Raw genomic sequence first — 23,807 nt, 5'->3', positions numbered from 1 at the left:
AAATGTCAGTGTATGAGCTCTACCATGGTAAAGTCACTGTGAGAGTTAAAAATGGTTACTGTGTGCCCAACAGTTTTGATCTGTTTGTAGAAGTATAGAATTCATTCATGGAGAAAGCTTAGTCATATATACATATTATCTTCACATAACATTTTTTACTTACTAGTAAAGTCCATTTATTTCAATCATTTTTACGATTCTCTCAGCTCCTAAGTAAGTAAAAGTATTTTCAATTTCATTGAATAAGATTGTGCCTGTAACTTCTGAGAACAATATAAATACGTTCAGGGGAGAAAACATTTTGGCTTCATGGAACAATGGTGGAAATTCAGGAATGAGCAAGCAAGAGGTGGAAGAAGATAAAATGTAAGTGCTAGCAATTAGTTCCAGAATTGTAATTCAAAACTCAAAAACAATGAAAAATGTTTGTCGATGGATAGAGTATTCAGGTGTGCATCACGGGAAAAAGCAAGGGAGAGTGAGCAAAGCTGGTAACTGTAGTAACTTTAACCATGTAATGGCATACAGAATCAATTACAGCCTTGGTAAGAAGAAGTATGGAAACCAGGTAACAGGAGAGCAGCAAGTAGACATGACTTGTGGTACAGGTCTAATCCACATTGTTGGCAACAGAAGCACAAAGAAATAGTACTATTAAATTGAAAGAATCCTTACACAGGATAAACCAAAAGTTATTATTTACTTCTCATCAGTTAAGAAAACTAGCTGTATTTTCATGATTGCTTTCAGTCATCAGAAACAGAAATGTTGATGGGTAGCTCATGACAAATAACTGGAACTAAGTTAAACGCTTAAACAAATTTAAGCCTGCCTCTACTGTCAATTCTTAGCCTTCCAACCTGAAGCTGGAAGGCTAAGAATAATTTCTTAGAATATAGTTCCAATTCTAAAATTAAAAATTCTGTATGACCCAGCTATCTCTCTCCTAGGTATGTTACCCAAAAGCTAAAGAACACAGCACAGTGATACATGCCTATCAATATTTATAGCAGTATGATTTACAATTGCTAAATTCTGGAAACAATCTTCATGTATACATCAAAAGATGACTGGATAAAGAAAATGTGGTATCTATACATAACGCAATGCTAACTGGCTATAATGCAGGACAAACTGGAGACATTTGTAGGAAAAAGATAATATACATAGAAAATATAATGTTGAGTGAAATAAATCAGACGCACATGCTTAAATATCATATATCTTTCATTTGGTAAGGCAAAGTACAAAAAAGCACAATAAAGGATGGACAGAAGGAGACAAGAAGATTCATTTCTTGCAAATGGTACAGGCTCCAAGAGAACATAGGCATGACAGCGAGAGAGAAGGGAAGGCAAAACAAGTAGAATACAGATAAGCCAAGTACAGGAACCTAACAGCCTAAATGAACATAAGGATTGTGCATTAAACATGAGACAAGATTAATGATATCAACAAGAACAAAAATGGGGAAAAGGAAATTTAGAGGAGATATGAGAGGTGGGAAAGGGATAAAAAGAATAGTTGTATTTTGTACCTCTGTCCTATACAAAAATGACCCAACTCATGGTATTAAAATTTTCTCATTATCTGTACTTTCATCAAATTACAGTATTAATAATTTTACACACAGAGACCACAGAAACAAAGCTATATTTTAAGTAATACTATCAAGTTAAGCAATTCTGTATTTCAATAATTCATCAACCATATAGAAATAAACAACTTCCACCTTGAATGTTTTCTTTAGGGTGATTAGTTCACAGCTTTGAAATTAAAGACATACTTTGACCTAATCCTTTGAAAGTCTAGATCATTCATGGTGAACCAATGGCATGTGTGTTATGTGTTCTTTTAAGATGAAAGACGTTAATGTAGAGTTGCTTTTTCTAAACTAAAATCTCAGTATTTAGGTGGTGTTGATATAACTTGTTTTTTGAGTTGTAGTTTGGCACTTGATTTCTGAAAGGTTCGATACCACTGATCTAGATTTTACCATCATTACAACAAAGGAATCCCATACATTCTTAATTACCAATGATATTAAACTGTCACAACTTACCACAACAGTAGACTTAGCATCAAATATTATTCTTTTCAATCTCTGCAAAATGCTATCACCTCCCTGGGCCTTTAATTTAATAAGAAAAAGAAATTGTTAAGTACCATCATTTCATTTTGCTGGATCATAGAATTTTATTAATGGGGGTAAAAAGGTTGGCTACCAAGTATTAAGGATCGAAAAATTCGTAACATTATTTTTTTCATGTCCCATATTTCTTCTGCCTTCTTCTGTTAACACATCCTGATTCTCCTCTGATGAAGAATTCCTTCTCTCCTACTCACAATCCAAACAGCCTGGAAGAACTGACCCACCCTGAGTTGAGGCCTGCAGAATTTGTGAACTTAACTGGGATTGCTAAACCAGCAGTGCTGCAGGGTACACCTTTTGCTACCATATAGTACAGTCTACCAGATGATGGTCATCAAGAGGCAGAGATGAAAACTCCCCATGAAAATCACCCAACTCAGACTTCATTTAAGGCTTCAATCCCCAATTTATACAGACCAAAACAATGTCTTTGTTTTTAGAACTCTGAGTATGATTCCAGTAACTAACAAAAGAGTTCTCCATTATACAGGTATTCCAACTGAAATCAACACATTATTTCCACAAATATAAAATTGTCATTATGTGATTAAGACTATCAGATTTCTTGATCTTAATCTCAGATTCACTCTTGCAAATAAAGTTTGTATAAATGAGAACCAGTCTCATGGACCAGCCATTAACAATCTGTGAGGCTGAGGAAGGAGGATTTGAGCCTTGTTTGGGCAACTCAGGGAAAGCTTGTCTTAAAAAAAAAAAAAAAAACAACCAGAAGAAAGCTGGGAAAGTATGTAGCTCAGTACATCCAATCCCAAGTACCACCCCCCACACAAAACATAAACTTTGAGAGACTCTTGTTTTCTTTTTAAATTATATTTCATTTTGCTGAATTAAGGCAGGTGCCATTCACCCAACTTAGTTGTGACTTGAAGAAATAGCATGATTCTTTTATATATTTGCAACCAAATTTGAAAAACCCTGGTCAAGTTTACAGGGAAAACAAATAGAAAATTATTGCTATTTGTTCATTAATTTCATAAAACATCAAAATACAGAATGAGTGTTTAAACTGCCATTAATGCTCTTGGAAATACTACCCTCTTCCTTCAGACAGACATATGTCATCATTTTTGCAACTTTCTGAAGCACTCCTGGAAGTCCTTTATGTGGGTACCTTTTTGAGGTGTGATTTCAAATACAATGAATGTTGCTGGTATTTCCTGTCCAAGGGAAAGCCATGCTCATTCACCTTATTCACTGAGTTTGGCAGTGTGTCTTCTGACTTTCTTAACAGGGAAAATGACCACAACAAGTAAACATTCTCAATCAATTCAGGAGACTGAGATAGTTAGGACAGTTCAACTAAAGATACACAAAAAACAACTTCCAGAAGTGCTTTAGAAGTGACAAGAAAGTGTCACAAAGTGGGATAAGTATGTTTAAAGGAAGGAATGAAGAATATTTTGAGGGCAATTAACAGTAATGTGTCTTTTACTGTAAAACAATCTTTTCGTCTAGTAACATTTCCCGAATGTTTGGAATTCTTTGGTCCCTAATTCTCAAGTGTATGTCTTGTTTGCACATTTTCTTAGAAATCCAATCCCGACACCTCAGTCCAATGCCTTATAAACCTAGAAATGCGTTAAGTGCTTGGAAAGTTCACTATGGAGATCAGTCCACACAATGCAAGTTTCTTATTCCTACTCAACTCCAAACACAGTACCACCTCCACAATCACTGTATCAATCATAAATGCCGTTCAGTAACTCCTTCTGCTTCAGAAGAACCTTCTGAGTCTGGGAGAAGATGAGTATCTATGACAGAGAGGGGGTGATGACTACTGCTTTGAGAATCAAGAAGGAGCTAGGTTCTCTTTTGTTCTTCCCATTATGCTTCTGAAATGTAAATGAACTACTCACTTCTACTGTGCCATCCAAAATGTTATTAATGAACTGGACCATGTCTTTGGCATTATTAATTTGTCTGTCCAGCAAATAATATTGCTGGTTTGAAGTATTCAGTACAACCACAGTTGGGACTGTCAATTCACTAAAAACATAAAAACAAAGAAAGCAAATATGTATTAAACACAGACAGCAAAATTCTGTCACTTATTTCATACTAATTGTAAAACTAGTGAAATTAAATTAATTATTCTACTATGTAGCCAAATAAGATAGCTACATAATCATGAACTTAAGGATAGAAAGTACAATGTAATGAGATACTAAATTTTAGGCAATATTATTTCTTGTCACAAATCTTTAAATATCATCACTGTTAATCATATAGAATCCCACCTCCAGGAAAGAATATGGTTGCTAGAGTTATGTTTCTTTTGTTTAAATGTGGGGTTTGCTCCTAAATGTTGCAGGGTGGTATAAGGTAAGTTAGGTTAGCTTCCTATATATAACAATTTTTCATTTATAAAAAGGGCAATATATCTCAATATAAATGTGCATTTGAAATTCCATGTAAGTATCCATTATAATACTGTGTTCACTGCAAAAGTTCAATAAATAGTACTGTAAACTCTCCATATACTCTTTGGATACTGTTCCCAATAACAGCAAAATACAAGAATACTTTCAAGTATGCTTAAAACATGCACCAAAAATTCCCTGTACCCACCTCCCCCAAAATAACCAAAATATATTGCATTTTAGGATATTAGAACTCCCTCTAGCTTAATAATTTAGATAAAGTGTATCTCACCATAATTTACTCCAATTATTAAAAACAGTATCATCACTCAAATTATAGTAATACTACCAAATCAAAGTTCATCTATCACTATACATTTTGAATATCATCTTAAATTATAGAGTTGCTTATTGGACCAAAATGGATTGGGCTTCTTATAAATGTGACTTTACAGAATCAGTATACTGACAAGGAAAGATATAAGAAATGGTAATCAAGGTCCCTATCATATATACTTTAAAATTTCTATTAAGGATATATTTTCATTATACAGTGACTTTGTTATAAGGCTGTATAAATATCGACTTCTCGGCATAGGTCACACACCTACTTTATACATATAAACAATGTAATTCCAAGGCAATGGAGAGGAATGATGTAATGGTTTTTCTACTTTGTTTCTACTACCGTAGTCTGTAATCTCAGCAGAGAGACTGGGGTAGGAAGATAACAAATTTGAGCCTACTGTGGGCAATTTAGCAACTTAAAGAAACTGTCTCAAAAATTACAAAACTTCTGGGGATGTAATTCAGAAAGACAGTGGGTTTAATCCTCAGTACCGTAAGAAACAAACAGCAGCAATAAATAAGGGCTAAATATTTCCTTTCATTGTTATATACCAGATATAGTACCTCCGTATACTGTAAAATTCTTTCTAGAATGAAAGAGGTAATATTGACTTTTTATCATAAATTCAACAAAATTTTGAGGCTTCACATACCCTGATTTTATCTTTCAAAAGAGATGTTTTGTCTGTTAAAATATATTTTTCTAAATTAACAACTGATTTTTCAGCCCTGAAAATTTTCTATTTAACAGTTATAATTACCCACTTGGGGGGGGGGAGCATGAACTGAGTACAAACTACAAAAATGGCAAGTTTTTACATGATGTGTTTTCAGAGTACTATGTATTAACCCATTGAATCAGGAGAGAATTCTTAATATAGAACAATATTAAAATTGAGTAAGCTTCAAGTATACCCAAAACTAAAGAAAAATATTTAGTAAGAAAATGTCTGCCACACAATATATCAACTATTTGTTCTTTCTCAACTATTCAATCCTCATTGTTCATCTCTCAGAAATAGCTACGAGTTGATAGAAAAAGCAATCAGGATTTTACTTACTCCATCAGTAAAGTATTTATGTAATCATTTCCATCCATGTGGCCAAACTGAAAATCTCTAATAAATCATGGTGGAGTCAGAGGAAGGAAGAGCACAACAGTAAGTTTTAAGAAAGGTAAACAATACAACAAATTGAACTTCAGGGCTTGGTAAGTTCATAAGTACTTAACAAGTAAATTACATACAACAGTAGACAAAAGTGTCAATTCTACTGGCTTTAACAGATACAAATACGCATGTGAAGTATTAACAAATTTTACTTCATTTATACATATTTGTAACAGAGAAATAAAAGCTTTTACAATAGGAACATGCCTAAGAACAACTATCCATTTATTATAAAACAGTTTTACTCAAGATGCCATCTACTGTGTACCATGATAACTGCACTGAGTTTGCCTTAGAAGATTTGGAACAAGGTAATAATTAAACCATATTAACATACCAATATGACTGTCTTTCATGGCAGTCAGTAAAAGAATGCTTTAGCACACAGCAGAAGTATTTATTTCTGATGCCACTTTTATATTGTTATTCCTTTGAGTTCTTGTTACAAACATTTGAATACTGAATTCAGATCCTCATTTAACTTAATCTCAATTTTGTAAATAAATTTTTCTCACAAAACTTACCTGGAATCCTGTCAAGAAGCAGGAATGATACAAGTTATATATAAAACAATGTGTTTTTTTCTCAAACTGGTAAGACCATCAGTGAACGTCAAGACTCAGACAATTCACGATAGAGTATAACACACTTAATATGTACTTCATTTCCTGGATTTGCCTTTCAGAGCATGAAAGAAACACATACTGAATATCCCTTATCTGAAATGATTCAGACCAAATGTGCTTCAGATTTTTAAAAATTATGTATAAATATAATGAGATATCTTGGGGAGAGGATCCAATTCTAAACATGGGACACATTCATGTTTTATAAACACCTCATACACATAGCAGGACAGTAATTTTATGCAATATTTTAAGTATGTTTGTGTTTTGATTAGTACTCATCATATGAATCAGGTGTGGAAGTTCTATTTCGTTTTTATCCGTACCAGGGATCGAACTCATGACTGCCTGCTTGTAAGGCAGGCGCTTATGCCGCTGAGCTAAACCCCCAGCCCTGGAAGTTCTATTTGAGTCATGTCAGAGCTCAAAAAGTTTTAGATTTTACAGCATTTTGAACTTCAGATTTTCAGATGAGAGATTCTCAGATTTTCAGCAGCATGACTTATACTACTTTTGTTTTATTACAAAATATAATTAAAAAGAAATAAAAGACCCTTCCAGAATGCAAGCACATACCTGTGGAAGTGGTCTCTGTAATCCTTAGCAACTTCTTGAATAATTGACTTTAATCTTCAAAATAAACAGATATTTCAATTCTTAACTCAAAAAAAAAATAGAATTATTCAGTTGTAACATATGCTATCTTATCTAAGTGCTGTAGGAAAAGATACCATATCAAGTTTATTTAAAATCACATAAAGTCTGAATTGAAAAATATTTGAAGCTTGAAATTATTTCAAGGCAAACTATACCTGGTATGTTCAATGGATGTATTTTTCTCATCAATAACTGCGATAGCCACAAGCTTTCCTGAAATTAAGAATGACATCTATATTCAATAACCTCATTATATAAATTTTTCAGTTATCACTTTTGCTGCAAACAGGGATTTAAAAGGTTTCTAGAATTCATTACCAGCTATCCTCATTTACATTTATTTAAATCAATATATTATAGTGTATTTTTATAGAGTCAATCTGTGAATTGGTCATCTGCAAATCAACTGATATTTCCTTCCATTTTTCATCTCTGATATATAAACAATGGCAAATTATAATAATTTATTTTTTCAAACAATGAACAAATTAACTAAGATAAGTATTTTGTCAACATTAAAACCCTAAGTAGTAAGAATTAAACTGACTCACGTCTTCTTTATCCTAAAGAAAATATAAATCATATGTACTTCTGATATGATGTTTGGAGGCAACATGATGGAATAAGCAGAACACTTATGTGGGGTCAGAAAATTAGATTATGCACACTATATTATAGGAACTAAACCAAAACTAGGGAGTACAGTAACAAAGCACCATCACTTATCAGCCACGTAACTTAACCTCAGGTTATTTTAGGAAATGATTAACCTACTTCATACAAAAATGGAGAAAGCTAAATGAAGTTATATGCACAAAAATATGATACCATCTGGCTCAGAGAAGATACAAAAATGTAGGTTTAAGTCAACTGCATTTCAATAGCACACCATATTTAATGCTGCTTCCTCAAATTCTATCCTGCTTCTTAATATATTTCTAAATTCTGCACAATTTTGACTCTACTTTTAATCCTCTAGTGGGAAAAAAGCTTACAATGATTTTTTTCCCTTCTTATAATATTCACTAATCGGTTTGGATTTAATTATGCACTTCTTTAATTTTCAAACAACTCATGAGTTTGGCTTGTATTGTTTTGTATTTTTCCAGAATGGCCACTGCAGGATTCTAAGAAACAGACAGTTTTTCACATATTAATTTAACAGTTACTGAGTATCAAATAATATGCTGCACACTGGGCCAGTTACAAAGTGATAAGCTAATGTAGATCCAGCTCTGCACTGGGGAATGTGCAGTCTAGCGGGGGAGAAAGACATTTATACTAGACACATGTTAAGTTAAAACTAGTAAGAGTTCAGAAAGAAAAAAAAAAACATGGGGAAGAAGGTTTTTAGAGGAGGATGAGGGAGGAGGAAGGGAAGGGGAAGAGGATTAAAAAAAAGAAGCAAGTTATATTATGCACACATACCCACTCCTGAAAACTGGAAATTGCATGTACTCTAAACATGTACTAATAATAAAAAAAAAAAAAGAAAGAAAAAGAAAGGAATACCTGGCTATAAAAGAGTAAGTAGAGTAAGGTAATATAGTCTGATGGGGTTAGTTAAGATTTGTAAGAAAAGGAAACATCATTTGGTCTGCATTTAACAGATAAAAATGAATTTAAAACATCATTCGCGCAAAGTTAAATATATAAAGGTGCTTTGGTACAAGTGGTATAGCTGTCTTAAACGATGTGATGGGTCAGTGTGGCTGGAGAAGGGAAAATATAGGGGAGAGATCAAAGAAAAATGAGGATGGATACTGAAACAATATGTATGCAAATGTATGTCACTGTATGCAAGGATCTACAGTCACAAAGCTGCTGCTAAGTTACTCCGTGTGAAGCCACACACAGCTGGGAGACCTGCATGCGGGCATAGGCTGACAATGAGCAGGGGCACAGCCAAGGGTAATGGCAACAAGAGCAATTATGTCAGACACAAAAGGAACACTGCAACAGCAAACTTCTGATTTCAAATTAATCTGGGAAAAGAAATTGAATGTAGCCTAAATTAACTATTTCAATTACATTGAGGTTGTGCTATCTAACATGATTATGTACTGAAGGAAAAAACTTGTATATCTTTACATTTTTCTTTTCTTTTTTCAAATAATCAGAAAATAATTCTGAAATCCTTGCTAGTACCATGTCAACTTCCACCAGTGAACTAAGATACAGCTCATCAGATACAAAATGTCAAAAGCTGGCTCCTGAACCAGAACAAATGCAAATCTAAGACAGAGTTCTTAGTAACAGGAAAATATGCAGGAATATTTCTATGTTTGCTTTTTTTTTTGGTACTGGGGATCAAACTCAGGACCTTGCAAGGCAGATACTTATGCCGCAGAGCTAAATCCCTGGCCCCTATGCAGGAATATTTCTAATCTGTATATGATTTCATTTTGAAAGCAGAGAATCATGAAGAATAAAACTTATGTCCATAATTTTTCATAAAGCACTAGTCTTATATAGTGTTCTTTCTTCTCTAACACTATACATTTACTGTATTTACAATAACACTATAATGGGAAATAAACATGGCAACAATAATCAGGATTCTGCTATAAATTTATAAAATTTCTTTGGTAGCCAATCTTGCAGAGATTGAGTGTTCAAACTATAACCCAAAATTTACTTATTTATCTAAGTGTCAAAATTGCAGTTAAACAGAATAGGGAAGTTTTAGTTTGGATAGAACAACTGTTACCTGATGCTTGGTTGCTGCTGCATGTGGACAGAGAAGGCTATTTGCGCCCGCTGTGACACATATACCATAGATTCATTCCCAGTGACTTTAACTATGCCAATTTACATCAATGAAATCATGTAATTAACTTCTCCCACTTTCATATGTATATTCATATATGTATTTGCTTTCTCTAGCATTTTTCATCATATAACTTTAAGAAACTACCAATTAATTCATTTTCCCCTCACAAGTACGAACAGGCCTTCTGAGCTAAGAAGTTGCATTACAACTTCTATTACAAAATCTGCCACCAGTGTATGGCCTCTTGGTGGATGTGGACGTTCTCTCATTCTCTTATTACTGAAGCTCCCTGCCTTTCTTGTCATCATCAGCTCAATTAGTAAATTATGTCTTCAGCGAGACTTTGACTCATATACAGAGGTATGTTTCTGGTAATAGCGTTCTCTATTATTATCACTGACAACTATAATTCAGGTCTCCTTTATAATGAAATAAGAGTTTAAAATCATTTTGAAAAGAAACAGATTTAAGTAATCTTAACAAAAATTCTGTGAAGTTACCTGTGTCTCCAAGTTCATACAAGAGGAAGCCATCCATAGTAAGGTAATTCTGAAACCTTTCCCTACTGATCCATGCTGAGAGATCACCATCTTCATATTCTTAAAAACAAAGTGAATTAAAATTGTAAGATTACTATGTTTATCATCTCAAATATGAGATGGGACTTTAAAACATTAATGTGGCAAAATGTATAATATGCCAAATATAGGATAATAATCTTTTATTTTATTGTTTTTATTTTAAAGAGATTAAGACAAAAGAGGACATAACAAAGCAGAGCAGAACAGAACAATGTAAGCAACACAGTATTTCACCACAAGACAACCTGTAATTAATAGTAACTACCATAAATAACAGTAAATACCATTCTTTCTTTGAAATAGTTGAGCATAACCTCATATACAATATGAGTATCAAACATAACAAAATAGTATAAAATCATTCAAGAGAATCAAAGTATTACAGGGCATTCAGAACAAAACAACAGAGAACGAACAATGGCTATTATGTTATCTCATTTTAGATAGAAAATTTGTATATACTATCACATATAATAAAACCCAGTAAGATACAATATGATAGAACCAATGGAAACAGAAGAGCAAAAGCATGGTAGGACTTCACAGTAAGATGATATTAAATCAGCACTGGCTAATGTCTTGTTTTCTTCAAAATAGCTGTTCCTATTATCAAATAAACCAGGATAAAATCATTCCAACTAATGAATGCAAACATTATAAGGCTTCAAAGCAATGTAATGGGGAATATGATTACCACAAACTCTTATGTAGGATAATAATCTTAAATCCTAAAAATAAAACATTTTATTTTTAGAAATTTAAGTAATTAAGATGCATTATTATGGGATATCATAAACCAACCAATAATTTTCTAACAAAACTATGTAGTTTCTCATAACTGTACCAGTGCGCAACTCAGTAGTTGCACCTAAGGGATACAAAGCATTCATTGTGTTCACCTACTTGGTACGATCAATGGCAACATGTGTACATCTGTGCAAACATGTCAAATTCAGATTTTTTTGCCTGCATAATGTTTTGTGCATTGCATATATATCCCTAAGCATCACAGGGTGCAGAGGAAAACACATTCATACCATTCTTCTGCTCTGCAAACGTCTAATTTGCCATAATGGAATCTGGGCTGGGTCACAGTAACTAACCCTGGGAAAACCAGAAACCCATCTTTGTATTCACTTATGTGGCAGATAAACAACAAGAGGTGTACAAAGGCTCCAAAGCAGCAACAGGTGAATTTTACCCATGAAATGCTCATTGCTGAATTTGTTGAATTTAGCATTTGTTTCTTAAAAATTTTTCCTTTCATTTTTCTTGTAGAAGTAGCACGATTCAGGACAATGGCTCATGAAAAATCTGGTTACTGCAGCTTTCAGGAGTATATGACAAAAAAGTCTTCAAAGTACATTGTAAAAATAGATGCCTGCTTGATGCAAAGACATGCACTTTCAATTTAGAAATATTACCCTGGAACTCAGCCACTAGATCCCTATTCATATAGTAATGCCTCAAATGACGTGAACAGACTTGCTGCTCCCATCTCCCAAACTGGTGAGAATGGAACATCTCACAACTGGTTTACCAGTGTAGGAACCATACACAATAATAAAGCAGAAATTTCTAAAGAACACAAACTGCTACTGCTGAAGTCAACATTGCATCATGAAGGAAAAATTCAGAGACAAACTTTGACAAAACTGAAGCCCGAGATCGTAACTTTTTATAACAAAACCAAAGGTAGAGTAGATGCTATTGATGAGTTAGCACCAAGTATCATGTCATTCAAAACACAAAAGCATTGGCTAATGGTTGCGTTTTATTTGAACCTAAACTTGAGTGGCGAGAGTACTTTGATGGTTTACATAGAAAATAACAAGTGTAAAATACCATGGAGAAATTTTCTTAAAAGGGTTTGGACAAGAACACATAACAGATAATTCACAACAGAGGAAAAGCAAAATACTTCTGCCTAGAGAACTATGCAAAAATATTGTACAGCACACCAGTAAGGTCACAGGTGAACAGGCAAGCTCCGCATCATGAAGACCTACTATGACAACAGGAAAACCAAAAAGATGTAAGCTGTACGCAAAAAGAAAAAAAAAAAAAAAAAAAAAAAAAAAGGACAGAAAAACAAAACATATGTTCTGTCAGTGTATGTAATTCTCATTCTCATGCAGTTTTCATGGGTGAAAACTGCCTTGGATGTGACACTTAAAGAAAAGATTATTTCCACGGTAGACTTTTATTTGTATTTACACTGTAGATCATAAGGTTATTTATCTCTGATGCTATCTTTTAGGTTTTCTAAGCAAGTTCAGAGCTGATACGAAAATGTTGATGTCTATTCTAAACACTCAATGCATGTTCACTTTATTTTATTGACACCTTATTTTTTTTTTGCTAAGTGCACGCTGTACAATACAGTAAGAAGCTGACAAAAGAGCAAGACCAGTGAGATGTCCAATTTGTTTTGTAAGCAAGTACACACTTGATATGAAAATGCTGTTTATTCTAAATGTGTGTCTCAGCTACTTTCTTCTGATGTGATAAAATACCCAATTCCCAAATATCAGGAAGAAAAGATTATTTATCTCACAATGCTTAGTGGTTTCAGTCCAAAATTGGCTGGCTCAAAGGCAGCGAGTGGCAGAAAACCTCTTTCTGTCCTTATATTGTATCCAGGCTAGAGTATACTAGCTTTTTGCAAAATCAGAACTTTTGTCTGCTAAGCACACAGAAAATATACAAAAGAAGTGTCTTAATTAGAAATATAATGCTAAAGTAATTTGAAAAATTTATTGAGCTGCATGAAAAAGAAGCCAATGTAAAGTAAACGTTGGTTAAAGACTGGATTACAATGATCTCTTCCTTTCTTATTAGTACATGTTTATAGTACATAGTGATTTCAGTCATTCTGGGGTGTTGGTCCACATACTCAACATATCTAATTTTTTCAAAGACATGATTTTTTGGTGACTTGGAATGCTAAACAAAACACTTTCAACTTATCAAGCCTATAAAGTATGTAATGCAAATCTGAAACTATTTATGCAGTTTGACTTTTAAATTTGAAAAATAAACCTAAAACTAGATTAAATTGATTATGTGATCACAATATTTGCACTATGTCAAAAGCAGCTCCTCTAAAGATTACACAAAATAACAAACTTTAAACTCAGCAGAAAATACACTAACACTATCAGGCTGCATATTTAGCTCAGTGGCTTAAGCGCCTGCCTGGCAAGAGTGAGGTCTTGAGTTCAACCTACTCTTATCACCCAACACTTTTACCCATGTACTTCCAAAATTATTAACAACTTAAGTGTTAAACATTTAAAATAAAGCTTCTGGTGTGTGCAAACTTTAAGCAGGTTCTAAATACTGCCTACTGCATATTAGAAAAGTTGGCCCTTAAGGTAACTAACTAAAGAATCTGATGGTTTTAGTTCCGTCTCAGGCACTAGAGAACACATGTGAAACATAAAGACATGAGGGGGTGCTTTGATAGGCAGGATCAAAGAAAGCATTTAAATTAAACAGATGTGATTAGTTATACCTAAAAAAAGAAACGAAGTGGCTCTTTTCAGTTATGAAACTCACAGTAAGAGATTACCAATGACTAAGCATTTTAACTTGAAAGAAATATCTTTTTTTCTTATAAAATAGTAAAAATATAGACCTTACAGGATCATTTTAATGACAAATAATATATTCTAAGTGCTTATCATGAGTATGGTAACCAAAGATCAGATGGATACAACAGAGTAGATGGATTGTTTTCTTTACTTTTATGGATAAAAGATACTTCTGAGATATTTTTTGAGCCTGATGTCGAATGCATTCAACAAACACTGCACGAATGAATGGCTGAATGAACAAATAAGTAAACCTGCCATTCTGTTATTCATGACTCCTCTAACATTTTCAGTTATCTCCTTTATAAAACTTGAGAGCATTTATCTGTCTTATTATTTCTTCCACAGATTACTGTGAGGATAAAATGACAATGTAAAATACATAGTACACCTGCTATATAATGAAAATATAAAATGTAGTTACTAATATGTATCATGAAATTAACTTTGGTTCAAATATTTAAAGACCAAAAAGATTAGAAATGATTATTTTTTATATTTAATAATAAAGTGCTCCTTTTACTAAAATAATAAAAAGTTCTTACTAAAATGAAGCAACTAAATGTTCTCCTGTTCATTTATTTAAATAATCCAAAGTTAACGTCTCTAGCTAGTTCCTGCTTCCTTTTTGTTATACGGAATTCAAGGAGAAAAAGAACTGCTCTCAGAATATTCCAGCAGTGAATGGGATGCTCCCCATCTGTACTCTCCAACACAGAAACAATAACCCGTATCACTGGGTAGTGAGAATGAGAAACTTTCTCATAATAAAATATGAGACAGCTTACTAACCTGTCACTCCAGATGTTATTATGACGAATAATGCAAGGTGAGACTTTGCATTCACTCACACCCCACTTTGAGTGGCAGTGTGGTATCCAACAGGTGTCAAGTTCCACTGTTTCTTTTGAAAATTAAATTATTTCCTGGTATCCCTATGACTTTGCTGCACTCCCCTGGGTTAGTCTGGGAACCAGTAGAGTGAGTATTTGAAGATGTTAGGGAATTATTAATTATCTTAGCTGTAAAAATAGGTCATGGTTATCTAAAAACTAAAATTCACATTTTTAAAGAGGTACAATGAAGCACATACTGAAAGAGATAAAAACTGAAATTTGCTTAAAAAATATATCAAAAAAGGGGAGAAGCAAATGAGGTTAAGACCTTGATGACTGCTCAATCTTTGTGACACACATACAGGCTTTTACTGTTACTCTCTTTATGATACACATTTGCTATCAGAATCAAAAATTTTAAAACAAGTATTTGCTTCAATGAACTCATTCTGACAGGGAGAAAGAGATGTAGCTAGGAAGAAAACATACAGCTCACACTATTCAAGGTGTTTTACTCATCATTTTGGGTATCTGAAATATCAAATGTTTTTTAGAATTAATTCTAAATATTTAAAATAATGAATTAGCTAACATACAGATTACATCTCAAAAAGGTACATAATCTGACAGAAAAAGAAAAACTAAGAATGAAATAGCTGAAAAAACTAAAACTGCATGGTTAAAAAAAAGTCTGAGTTATTCAAGAGAAGAGAACTGTAAGCAGTAGAAGCACTTACAAAATCTCTTATCAATACTTCCTGTAATAGATACAGATATTAATTTTAAAAATGTTTTACAGGAATTAAAACTGTGGGACTTACCATCATAAACAAAGTAAGTTTCATCTTTGAAAACAAGCACAGCAGGCATCTCTTTAAGCGTCACATACTGTAAAACACCAGCAATTTAAATTTTATCATAAAAAGCTTTAATTGGTAGCTATGACTTTAAAAGTACTGAAAGATATCCAAAACATACACAACAACAACAAAAGAAAAGCCTTACAAATCTGAAACACTGGATCTCAATGTGTTATACATTCCCTGGCACAATGTCCTATTTGCCACGGCCAAAACCATGGACTACTTTTAGAGCTGCTAAGAGACCCAAAGACAGCATCGTGGGAGGCAGAGGATGAAGGCACTGTGGAGGGAGAGCAGAAAGCTCATGTACGAACTGGCCTTTCTGGAGGTGACCTATCCTACCCCTTGGGCTCTGAGATAAAGAGCCAAGTACTTTACCTAGGGAAGTCTGCTTCCTTCTCTGTGCAACAAGGACATTAAATTTATTTACCTCACAGAACTGCATTTTATTTTATAAAAAAAGGGACAGTACTATTTGAATTATAAACTTCCTTTTAAACAAGGGTCATTAGTAATGAGGGATTCATTCAGAAAGTACCTGTTTCTTACAGTCATGTTATACTTGTTTTAAGAGTAAAATTAATTTCAGATCAGAAGACAAGTCACTTGAGTTAAGCCACTAAAAATTATCACATGGACATGAGAATAATGAAAATAACAAATAAAGAGAAGCAAACATCTCAGTACCTAGAAAAAATACAAAGTTATTATATTGCATTACTACTAAAAAATGATAAAGAATCATGTGGAAGCAGTCTAAAAACTCTGAGGTAAGCCTCTATGATCAAGCATGTCCCATTCACGACTCTTGTCAACTCAATCACAAAGACATGTGGGAAATATTTTTCAGCATTCAATATGTCTATTTCAAAGATATCGTTGAGCACTCCTTCCTAAACACTCTTAAAATAGTCTAGAAATGTGAAGCCACATAGCTTTACAATATTCACAATCTTTCCTTTTCTCTCTCCTCTCTTGTGTTCCTTTAAACTTCTTACATTAGTTATTTGTCTATATGTCATTCTTCCCCAATCATTGTCAAACATATTTTGAAGTTGGAAACCATTGCAATTCACTCTTGTACCCTCTTACTAAACCTACTGAACTGTTCATAACACTAGTTGCAAAGCAAATGAATCTCTGAATAACAAAAGATTAATAATCAAGACACCTCATTGCTATATAAGGATTACGACAGTGTCACCACTCCAACCTGAGCAAATTTTAGGTGTACTCCAAGTAAAACTGCCGTCAAGGCTTTGCAGATGAGTGTTAGCCCAACACAGTCTCACCTCTAATAGTAAAATGTAGAACATTGTTTATGGGAGACACAGTATTAGAAAGTTCTGCACGTAGTCCACTTTATGCCTTAGGTACATGTTGGCATTTCCTAACAGAGGTCTATAACTTCTTAAGGCACCTATCTGAGAATGTGATAGGAAATAAGGACTAGCTTCCAGCCCATTTTTCCCATTTCTTTCCAGCCCATTTCTTATGTGTGTGAGGCAAATACACACATAAGATATTCTGCAAAATAACTTCTCTTAGACCAAACCAAGTAAATCAAAATTAGTTTAGGATGAACAAAAACTAAAAACTGTCTGAGGTTTCTAAAGGAGTTTAACATCATTTCAGAGTAAAATTTATAGAGCAACATAAAGCATATTTATATAAAAACAAAAGCATATTTTCTAATTATACTTATAGTCATAATATGTTTAAATACCAAAAATTTAGGAATCCTTTCACTCTGTTGATGGTTTCCCTTATTGTGCAAAAGCTTTTTAATAAGATGCACTCCCAGTTGTTGATTCTTTGTGATTGTTTCTGTGCAGTCAGGGTTTTGTCCATAAAGTTTGCTTAGTCAATGACTTCAAGAGATCTATCTTCCAGCAGATTTAGTGTTTCTGCTTTATTATTCAGACGTGTGATCCATATCGATTTTAGCTTAGTGCTTGGTGAGAGACATGAGTCTACTCTTAATCTTCAGCAATGTGCAAAGCCAAGTTTCAGCACCATTCCCTAGTCTTTTTTTTTTTTTTTTTTTTTTTTTGGCCACGACCATACTGTTTTTAATACAGCTGATTTGTAGTACAGGTTCAAGTCAGGGTGGGTAATGTCCTCTGCCTTGCCTTTGTTACTCAAAATCGTTTTTGCTATTTTAGGTTCCAAATGAATTTTAGGATTTTTTTTTCTCTAGTTCTGTGAGATATGCTGTTGGAATTTTGATTGGGATTGTATTAAATCTGTGTAACAATTTTGGAAGTATGGCCATTTTCATTATATTGGTTCTTCCTACCCAAGAACATGGAACTTTCAGCTGTTCTGCAGACAAGATTAATAGCTAGCACTAAAAAAAAAAAAAAAAAAAAAAAAAAATCTAGTATAAAAAGAACACAAAAAAATCAGAACTCCAAAATTTAAAGATCCAGTCCAAAAAATGGGCATCTGAAATGAATACATACTTCTCAAATAAAGAAGTAGAAACAGCAAATAAATCTATAAAAACATGTTCAATACTACAGGTCATTTGAGAGATGCAAACGGAAACAATGGCTGACAGTCCCTCTCATTCCAGAAAGAACTGTTGTTACCAAAAATCAACCAATCAGCCTAGCAGGGCTATGGGGAAAAAGGAACTCACTCTTCACTGTTGGTGGGAGTGTAGGTTGGTATAACTGTAGAAATAAGTATAGACTCTCGAAACACTAAAATTAGAGAAACAAACAAACAAAAAACAAGCTAAAACTAAAACAAACTAAAACTAAAACTGAAACTAGAGGATCTATCTGACCTAGCTACTCCCCTTCTTTGTATCTTTCCAAAAGAATTAAAAGCATCATATCATGGTGATATATACACACTCTTATTTATAACTGCACATTTGTAATAGCAAATCTTGGAAACAACACATCAATCAAGGAATGTATAAAAAGATGTGGAGTTTTTTCACAATGGAGTACTATTCAGACCTAAAGAAGGATAAACTTGAGACATTTCTACATAAGTCGATGTACTTGAGACCATACTAAGTGAAATTGGTTGGACATGTGGGTTAAAAACTGCATTGTTTTGCTAGTATGAGAAAATATGTAAATAAGGATCAACATGTAAAGATACTGGAAACAGGAAAAAAATGTTCAAATGGGAAGCAGAATCAAGAAGGGGAAAAGGAAGGAAGAAAAACTGAGTAGGAAAACATGGAAACAAAGCTTTTGTAAAGGAAGAGGGATTGGAGAGCAAGAAAATGGGAAAAAAAAGAATCAAGGTACATCATATGCAGGTACAAATTTCCTAGGATGAATGTGAATACTGTGTATACCTAAAATGTATCAATAAACTTAATTAAAAAAAAACTAGGAACATATGTATAACAGGACTTAACTTCTACGAAAAAAATTCCACTTTTATAACTCATACTAATTAAAAAATTTAAAAAAGCTCCCTTGATTTCTTCTGAGTTATTATTACATTTTTCAGGTCCCATTTCTAAAGAAAAATCTTTATATTTGTGGTCTCTACTTTTTCTTTTGCCCAACCACTGTTTTTCAGGTGACATCATGAGATAATGATCACTGTTGCTCAATTCAAAAGCACCACCAGTCTCCATCTGGACAAACGTCACTATTATTTTTCTCTTCCTTACCTTGAATACTTCATAAACATGGGATAAAAAAAAGAACTATTTGTTCTTTTTTTTTATTATATTTTTTCTCATTTCTTTCTGTAATATTTTTATTTTGGCTTCCTTCTCATTTTGTTTTCCTACTTCCTTTGTATTATTTTTTTCTGTGTTCAAATTCTGGGGTCTCTTCATTTGCTTAAAAAGTTGCAACTCATGTCTAAGTTTACTTAAGAAGTCTTGACTGCAGACTACTATATCCATATGCTTATTTGAAACATATACTTGGTTGCCTAGTAAGCCTTGCCAAAGCAAAGTGAACATTTCAAAGTTTTTGATTATTCTCTTTTTCCTCAACTAGTTCCTTCCACAATATTCTCTATGCTTATTAATAACACCATTGACCTCCCAGATGTTCAGACCATTAAATTAGAAGTCATTCTCAGTTCATCCATTTTTCTCTATCTCTATTGCATCAAAATCTAACAATATCTTCTAGACGCAACAATCTTTTAACTTCTCCCCAATTCTTTTATTAATTGCCAAACTCAAACACGCAGATTATTGCAGAACTTAACTGATCTCTCTCTGACTGCACTATAGTCATATCAGGTATTATACTCTTTCTCAAATATTCCAAGCATGTTCTCATCTTGGGCATTTGTGTTGTCTGTTCCCCATTTTGATACATCTTTGCATGGCTACTTCCTGTCATATAAGTTCCCAGTTCACATATTCTTGACCAACCAGTATACAGTAGCTCTCCCTCCTGCATGTTCCAATTATCAGGACACCACTTTTATTTTTTTCTTCATTGCATGTATGAGATCGTGTTTAAAAGATCTGCTCAGAATGCCTTTATCTCAACCTACAGGTCCAATCAAAGACCTCACCTGCAACACACAAACCCATGTACATACACCTATGTCCATCCACAGTTGTTATCTCAAACACACAAGTTGTTAAAAAACAACTTGTGTGTTTGAGATAACATTTTTCAGCAGTGCTACTGTTTTAAAGGGAAAATACCACAATTGCACATTCATACTCTCTCAATACCATAAATTTGGTGATGTTTGCTTACTTATAAGCAGTCTGATGTCAGAAGTAGTCAGTTAACATGTTTACTCTTTCCTTATATCACAACAAAATAAATCTGATTAAAAAAACTAGTGACTTTAAAAAATGTAATCATACACTAAAACCCAATTTTAAATATTACCTCAGGAATAACTTCTTCTAAGGCAGAAAAGAAGTATGTATATACAATCAATTCTGAAGCAGCATCTATGTATTTCTCCTGTGATGATACAAAAAAGGTCGTTTAAAAACATTAAATATGAAAATTTATTTCTCATTAAACGGATCTAACTTGTGGAGTAAGCAATAACGTAATTTATTACCATGTACCCTTTTTGATGAAAAGATGAAATTAAGCAAATCACAGAAACTGTTTTCTGAGGCAAAAGACCACTGCAATTAAATTTTACTGTGCTCTTAGTGACCATGGTAGAACTCCTTATATGTCTTTTTAGTTTTATGTGTCTATAGGAAAAAGTTTAGTTCTGTTCTGCTTTGTTATGTTTCTCCCTCTAATATAGAATGGATAGAAATACATGTTAAGACTCAAGCTTACGTAAATCCTATAAACAGTTTATGAACACTGATCTGATGACACATGATGAAATGAACAAAAACTTTGAAAGAAAGTGGCACTGCAGTACCCAATCCTGATTCCGGAGTGTTATGATGTGAAATCCAGCAATATTATTAATCTTTGTTTGAAGGATTTTAATCTAATAAGATGTGTTAGGTCTGAGCATAATATATGGATAAATGCGTACATGTCTAAGTGTATAGGACTGATAGCCATAATACTTAGTTTTTGTTGGATAGTTGAACAGAACTGTTTGCAGTCTCCCTGGTTGAAATCCCATTTGTATGTTCTACTTGTGTACCCTGAACAACTATTTATAGGGGGACAATAGGTATACATCAGCTAGTGATTTATTACTTTCTATTTCTCTTCTTTGAAAGTATGTACTATTTCTGCCCGTTTTCTATTTTAATTTGTCTTTCTTTAAATTAAAAAAAAAATTTACTGTGCTCCAAATACAGATGACTAAACAAGGTTAATATTTATTAATTTAAAGTTATATTAATGATCAATATCAATGAGGATGATGATTACAGGAAAAATGAGTGTTTACACGTGCCCACATAAAATGAATTTGTTAATGGTTGTCTGCTTTTAAAAAGTTAATATTCACAGTGCCACTTATAGCTGTAGAGATTAAAATGACAAGAAGTAATACGGAATTTAAGTAACTGAGTAATAGGAAACATTAAACATCTAGCCACTTTGTTTTGCTGACTTCTGTTTCATGACAGCAAATACCAGACAGCCCATGGACAATAAAGATTTTATTATTAAAAATATTCAAATTTTTATTTTATAAAAAACAGAGCAACCTAAGATATTTCTAGTTAAAAGCATAAGTTCTGAAATTTTAGTAAAGTCATGGCTTTACAGAAAATAAATTTATAATACTATTTGTTTTCTAGAATAAGAAATGCTTTCATACCTTCAATGGTGATTCTCCACCTACGTAAACAAAAAATACACGATGCCTCTTCCGTACATGTTCAAACATTTGCTGGCTAGGAAGTGGCCGAATCAAAGCCCTGTTAGAAAAGACAACCATGTATGAACTATTCCAATTATGTGACTGCCAATTATGTGACTGCCAATCATGACACAAGTTTTAGTAATGCATCAATTGCATTTTAAATTTATTAATAAATCCACATAAACCTAATGCAACTCCAGCCTGCAATTATTAAAACACATATTAATAATTTACCTAAGATCTACAATTTAATCTATCAGTTACAAAATAAGTTGCAAATGCATCTCTTTAGGGAGGATCATCCTCACTAATATTTTGACAGGTAAAAACATAACCATTACCCACTTACCATCCTCAGTTAAAAACAAAATAATCCACATGAGAATTATTTTCTCCCTTTCAAAAGAACATTCACACAAAAACACTGTAACATACTATCCCAGGAGTATACAGTACTTAGGAACATTGATGTAATATATAGTCAATTTAAATGTTATGTAGTTTTAAAGTATCTTATGGAGGTTAAAACAAGTTTCAAAATATGCCATTAATTATCTTGGGGAAAAATTAGAAAATGACAGTCATGACAATACGCAAGAATCTCATAGAAGGTTCTTTAAAATCTCATCTGTCTTTTAAATATGATATATATCATATTTCCCTCCCACAAAATTTGTAAAGACGTATTTTGCAATAGAAAACATGTTCTAATGCTCCAATTCTCAGAATGCATTGCATCACTCTCCACTTTCCTCTATTTTAACACTTAGTAATTAACTAGCAAGTGATGCAACTCCAGAACTGACTCTTGAAATTTCATTTGTAAGTCACCCCAAATATAAATATATCAGGCGAACCCCTACATGTGAACTAAAATTCATTCAGTACTGCCAAAACATAAAGACTAATATCAATCATGAGGACTAAAGTATTTCCTACTAGCACTCTTCTCATAGATTTATTTATTCTCAAAACAAGGAAAATGAAACATGCCATCAGTGAGAAAAAACAGTAAAAATTATGATAGTAACAATCACAAACTTTATGAAGACTAATCCTAATTCCATGAATTTTCTCAGTGACATAGTATCATGCCACACAACAAATCCACCATATTTTAACATTTTTTTCCTTTCTTTTCTTTTTTTTTTTTGGAGATAATCTCACTGTGTAATTTACGCTGGTCTTGAATTATGTAGTCATGGTTGGCCTCAAACTTCATGATCCTCCTGCTGGGAGTTCAGGCATGTGCTACCATGCCCAACTCTGTTTTAATTTTAAGGTTTTTATATAAGACTATCAATATTTCATCAAGATTTTAAGAAAGTGCCTATATTTCAAAGACATTATGAATTAATCTAACATGATAAATATTTTCTTCAAGAAGTTTCATATAATCATGTTAAATAATTATAAACACTGATTTTCTTTATCCCTAAGTTAAGATACAGATTTAAATACAATCACATTCAAACTAACAGAAAAAGCTTGTGGAAGAAATTTGTTCCTGATCAGTAAAACCTCAAAAATGTTTAATTCAATTCAGGTTTTAACTATGTTATCCACTTGGCAA

General features: G+C 33.0%; 1 protein-coding gene across 3 annotated transcripts in view; it reads right to left on the bottom strand.

Annotated features, from left to right (window-relative positions):
- Positions 1-23,807, bottom strand: part of Tmx3 (thioredoxin related transmembrane protein 3) — a 42,154-nt gene that overhangs the window by 3,534 nt on the left and 14,813 nt on the right. For all 3 annotated transcript variants that reach the window (XM_003466510.5, XM_063231493.1, XM_063231494.1), the window contains 9 exons: positions 22,190-22,289; positions 20,827-20,904; positions 15,941-16,007; positions 10,607-10,705; positions 7,489-7,546; positions 7,253-7,306; positions 5,943-5,999; positions 4,030-4,159; positions 2,063-2,131 (listed from right to left, as the gene is read on the bottom strand). In XM_003466510.5, the coding sequence (XP_003466558.3) occupies positions 2,063-2,131; positions 4,030-4,159; positions 5,943-5,999; positions 7,253-7,306; positions 7,489-7,546; positions 10,607-10,705; positions 15,941-16,007; positions 20,827-20,904; positions 22,190-22,289 (712 nt within the window). The remainder of the gene's footprint in view (positions 1-2,062; positions 2,132-4,029; positions 4,160-5,942; positions 6,000-7,252; positions 7,307-7,488; positions 7,547-10,606; positions 10,706-15,940; positions 16,008-20,826; positions 20,905-22,189; positions 22,290-23,807) is intronic.

This window comes from Cavia porcellus, unplaced genomic scaffold (assembly GCF_034190915.1).
Source record: "Cavia porcellus strain 051 isolate PalLab524CR breed Dunkin Hartley unplaced genomic scaffold, mCavPor4.1 scaffold_20, whole genome shotgun sequence".
NCBI classification, from domain to species: domain Eukaryota; kingdom Metazoa; phylum Chordata; class Mammalia; order Rodentia; family Caviidae; genus Cavia; species Cavia porcellus.
The sequence above is the reverse complement of the archived record's forward strand: the minus strand, read 5'-3'. Positions and strand labels throughout refer to the sequence as shown.